Below are 5721 nucleotides of genomic sequence, written 5' to 3'. Positions count from 1 at the left end.
GTCACTTTAAGGCCACTTTAAGGCCACACTGTCACTTTAAGACCACACTGTCACTTTAAGACCACACCGTCACTTTAAGGCCACTTTAAGGCCACACTGTCACTTTAAGACCACACTGTCACTTTAAGACCACACTGTCACTTTAAGGCCCCTTTAAGGCCACACTGTCACTTTAAGACCACACCGTCACTTTAAGGCCACTTTAAGGCCACACTGTCACTTTAAGACCACACTGTCACTTTAAGGCCACACTGTCACTTTAAGGCCCCTTTAAGGCCACACTGTCACTTTAAGACCACACCATCACTTTAAGGCCACTTTAAGGCCACACTGTCACTTTAAGACCACACTGTCACTTTAAGACCACACTGTCACTTTAAGGCCACTTTAAGGCCACACTGTCACTTTAAGGCCACACTGTCACTTTAAGGCCACACTGTCACTTTAAGGCCACTTTAAGGACACACTGTCACTTTAAGGCCCCTTTAAGGCCACATTGTCACTTTAAGACCACACCGTCACTTTAAGGCCACTTTAAGGCCACACTGTCACTTTAAGACCACACTGTCACTTTAAGACCACACCGTCACTTTAAGGCCACTTTAAGGCCACTTTAAGGCCACACTGTCACTTTAAGACCACACTGTCACTTTAAGACCACACTGTCACTTTAAGGCCCCTTTAAGGCCACACTGTCACTTTAAGACCACACCGTCACTTTAAGGCCACTTTAAGGCCACACTGTCACTTTAAGACCACACTGTCACTTTAAGGCCACACTGTCACTTTAAGGCCCCTTTAAGGCCACACTGTCACTTTAAGACCACACCATCACTTTAAGGCCACTTTAAGGCCACACTGTCACTTTAAGACCACACTGTCACTTTAAGACCACACTGTCACTTTAAGGCCACTTTAAGGCCACACTGTCACTTTAAGGCCACACTGTCACTTTAAGGCCACTTTAAGGCCACACTGTCACTTTAAGGCCACACTGTCACTTTAAGGCCACTTTAAGGCCACACTGTCACTTTAAGACCACACCGTCACTTTAAGGTCACTTTAAGACCACACTGTCACTTTAAGACCACACTGTCACTTTAAGGCCACACTGTCACTTTAAGACCACACTGTCACTTTAAGGCCACACTGTCACTTTAAGGCCACACTGTCACTTTAAGGCCACTTTAAGGCCACACTGTCACTTTAAGACCACACCGTCACTTTAAGGCCACTTTAAGGCCACACTGTCACTTTAAGACCACACTGTCACTTTAAGACCACACTGTCACTTTAAGGCCACTTTAAGGCCACACTGTCACTTTAAGACCACACCGTCACTTTAAGGCCACTTTAAGGCCACACTGTCACTTTAAGGCCACACTGTCACTTTAAGACCACACCATCACTTTAAGGCCACTTTAAGGCCACACTGTCACTTTAAGACCACACTGTCACTTTAAGACCACACTGTCACTTTAAGGCCACTTTAAGGCCACACTGTCACTTTAAGGCCACACTGTCACTTTAAGGCCACTTTAAGGCCACACTGTCACTTTAAGACCACACCGTCACTTTAAGGCCACTTTAAGGCCACACTGTCCCTTTAAGACCACACTGTCACTTTAAGACCACACTGTCACTTTAAGGCCACTTTAAGGCCACACTGTCACTTTAAGACCACACTGTCACTTTAAGGCCACACTGTCACTTTAAGACCACACTGTCACTTTAAGGCCACTTTAAGGCCACACTGTCACTTTAAGGCCACACTGTCACTTTAAGGAAGGCCCCTTTAAGGCCACATTGTCACTTTAAAGCCACTTTGTCACTTTAAGGCCCCTTTAAGGGCAATTTGTCACTTTATGGCCACTTTAAGGTCACTTTGTTACTTGAAGGCCAATTTAAGACCACTTTGTCACTTTAAGGCCATGCTGTCACTTTAAAGCCATTTGTCACTTTAAGGCCCTTCTAAGGCCAATTTGTCACTTTATGGCCACTTTAAGGCCACTTTGTCACTTGAAGGCATATTTAAGACCACTTTGTCACTTTAAGGCCCCTTTAAGACCACTTTGTCACTTTAAGGCCCCTTTAAGACCACGTTGTCACTTTAAGGCCCCTTTAAGGTCAATTTGTCACTTGAAGGCCACTTTAAGACCACTTTGTCACTTGAAGGCCAGTTTGTCACTTTAAGGCCAGTTTGTCACTTTAAGACCACTTTGTCACTTTAAGGCCCCTTTAAGGCCAATTTGTCACTTGAAGGCCACTTTAAGACCACTTTGTCACTTGAAGGCCACACTGTCACTTTAAAGCCATTTGTCACTTTAAGGCCCCTTTAAGGCCAATTTGTCACTTTATGGCCACTTTAAGGCCACTTTGTCACTTGAAGGCATATTTAAGACCACTTTGTCACTTTAAGGCCCCTTTAAGACCACTTTGTCACTTTAAGGCCCCTTTAAGACCACTTTGTCACTTTAAGGCCCCTTTAAGGCCAATTTGTCACTTGAAGGCCACTTTAAGACCACTTTGTCACTTGAAGGCCAGTTTGTCACTTTAAGGCCAGTTTGTCACTTTAAGACCACTTCGTCACTTTAAGGCCCCTTTAAGGCCAATTTGTCACTTGAAGGCCACTTTAAGACCACTTTGTCACTTGAAGGCCAGTTTGTCACTTTAAGGCCAGTTTGTCACTTTAAGGCCAGTTTGTCACTTTAAGACCACTTCGTCACTTTAAGGCCCCTTTAAGGCCAATTTGTCACTTGAAGGCCACTTTAAGACCACTTTGTCACTTGAAGGCCACACTGTCCCTTTAAAGCCATTTGTCACTTTAAGGCCCCTTTAAGGCCAATTTGTCACTTGAAGGCCCTTTAAGACCACTTTGTCACTTTAAGGCCACACTGTCACTTTAAAGCCATTTGTCACTTTAAGGCCCTTTTAAGGCCAATTTGTCACTTTATGGCCACTTTAAGGCCACTTTGTCACTTGAAGGCATATTTAAGACCACTTTGTCACTTTAAGGCCCCTTTAAGACCACTTTGTCACTTTAAGGCCCCTTTAAGGCCAATTTGTCACTTGAAGGCCACATTAAGACCACTTTGTCACTTGAAGGCCAGTTTGTCACTTTAAGGCCAGTTTGTCACTTTAAGACCACTTTGTCACTTTAAGGCCCCTTTAAGGCCAATTTGTCACTTGAAGGCCACTTTAAGACCACTTTGTCACTTGAAGGCCAGTTTGTCACTTGAAGGCCAGTTTGTCACACCTGCGGTCCTCTCCAAGGTTTCTCATAGTCATTCACATCGACGTCCCATTGGGGTTGTGAGTTTTTCCTTGCCCTTATGTGGGCTCTGTACCGCGAATGTCGTTGTGGCTTGTGCAGCCCTTTGAGACACTTGTGATTTAGGGCTATATAAATAAACATTGATTGATTGATTGATTGATTGATTGATGCTAAATGACTGTATTGATCTTTGTGATGTATTTGATACATCATGTAAAAGGTGTGTATGCTGCACATGCATGTATATATATATATATATATATATATATATATATATATATATATATATATATATATATATATATATATATGTATATATATATATATATATATATATATATATATATATATATATATATATATATATATATATATATATATATATATATATATATATATATATATATTATTTCCAGCAGAGTGTAATTGTGATGAATAAAAAGAGTGATGGTGTTTACAAGAAGATGACACAACACAACAAGAGAAGATGACACAACACAACAAGAGAAGATGACACAATACAACAAGAGAAGACGACACAACACAACAAGAGAAGATGACACAACACAACAAGAGAAGACGACACAACACAACAAGAGAAGATGACACAACACAACAAGAGAAGATGACACAACACAACAAGAGAAGATGACACAACACAACAAGAGAAGACGACACAACACAACAAGTGTGTTGCAACTCACACTAGTCGACTTCTTAAAGACGTAAAAAGCAATAAAAGACTTCCCTGCTGAGATGTTAGAGTAGATCATGTTGGTCGTGTGCTCATAGAAATGCTCATCAAAATGCTTTTTTTCCCCACATTTTTATTTCCCCCTGCGATGAGGTGGCGACTTGTCCAGGGTGTACTCTGCCTTCCGCCCGATTGTAGCTGAGATAGGCTCCAGCGCCCCCCGCGACCCCGAAGGGAATAAGCGGTAGAGAATGGATGGATTTTTATTTCCCCACATTACATAAAAGAGTACCGATAAATAGCTATTGATAAGGAATATTGATAAGGGTACGTATTGATACAAATAATAAGGCTTGTGAATTATAGGCTAAACTAAAAATAAAAGTAATTATTGTTAACAGCGTTGATGAAGGTTTGGTGATGGCACGTTTACACGGGAGCCAAATGCAATCTGGATCCAATTCGGTTTTAGATTTGCGGTTACATTTTTCCTGGGGTTTGTCGGCCAAACAAGGCGAGTGTTCTCCTGGGGCGATGGAGAGGAAGTTGGAGTTGGAGAAAGAGAGGGAGGAGGAGAAAGAGAGGGAGGAGGAGAAAGAGAGAGAGGAGGAGAAAGAGAGAGAGGAGGAGAAAGAGAGGGAGGAGGAGAAAGAGAGAGAGGAGGAGAAAGAGAGAGAGGAGAGGAGAGGAGGACACGTGTATTTTTCTCTGCTCCTGTCCCGAACACACTCCGCCTGCATCACCTCCTCCATCCCGCCTGCACCACCTCCTCCATCCCGCCTGCACCACCTCCTCATCCCCTCGCACTTGTCCCGAACACACTCCGCCTGCACCACCTCCTCCATCCCGCCTGCACCACCTCCTCATCCCGCTTGCACCACCTCCTCCATCCCCTCGCACTTCTCCACAAGCTCCCTCGTCCATCTCCACCTCTCTGCCGGGAAGCAGGCGCTCGCAGGAGCATGGAGAGCGCAGGCAACGTCTCGGATGGAGAAGATCGCAGTTCGATCGCCGCCTTGATGAACGCCAGCGGCGTGGCCGCGCTGTGTGGCAACATGAGCGCGCTGGCCAACGCCACGGAGGCGCGCTGCGAGGGCGAGCGAGTGCGGAGCGGCCGCCCGGACGACGCGGACTCCAACCCGGTGATGATCGCCATCGTCATCACGGCGCTGTACTCCATCGTGTGTGTGGTGGGGCTGGTGGGCAACGTGCTCGTCATGTACATCATCGTCAGGTGAGGCTGCGACATCTTCACACACCGTGCGTGAGTGCGTGCGCGTAAAATGCCTCCTCCGAAGATGAGGACTCACACATTCCTGCAACACCAAGTCATCCCGTCAAGTCTGACAAACATGTCTGCTAATGTAACAAGACTTGATGATTGCATAATCCTGATTGAAGAGTACTGGAACATGTCATAAAGTCACTAAGGAGATTCTTCTTAGTCATCAATGACACTCTTTCCTAACCATAGGGCCAGGGCCAATATATGTGTTTGTCAACTGTGGGCCGTATGTACTCACTGGTAGTACACTTTTACACCACCACCACTGGTAGTACACTTTTACACCACCACCACTGGTAGTACACTTTTACACCACCACCGCTGGTAGTACACTTTTACACCACCACCACCACTGGTAGTACACTTTTACACCACCACCGCTGGTAGTACACTTTTACACCACCACCACTGGTAGTACACTTTTACACCACCACCACTGGTAGTACACTTTTACCCCACCACCACTGG

The 5721-nt window shown here is 44.9% G+C and overlaps 1 protein-coding gene across 1 annotated transcript in view; it reads left to right on the top strand.

Annotated features, from left to right (window-relative positions):
- The first annotated feature begins 4793 nt into the window (after positions 1–4793).
- The window catches only part of oprm1 (opioid receptor, mu 1), a 35571-nt gene continuing 34643 nt past the window's right edge, over positions 4794–5721 (top strand). The window contains exon 1 of the mRNA XM_061968722.1: positions 4794–5202. Coding sequence (XP_061824706.1) covers positions 4931–5202 — 272 coding nt within the window. The 5' untranslated portion in view covers positions 4794–4930. The remainder of the gene's footprint in view (positions 5203–5721) is intronic.

This window comes from Nerophis lumbriciformis, linkage group LG02, assembly GCF_033978685.3.
Source record: "Nerophis lumbriciformis linkage group LG02, RoL_Nlum_v2.1, whole genome shotgun sequence".
Classification (NCBI taxonomy): Eukaryota; Metazoa; Chordata; class Actinopteri; order Syngnathiformes; family Syngnathidae; genus Nerophis; species Nerophis lumbriciformis.
This window is presented reverse-complemented; position numbering and strand designations above follow the sequence as displayed.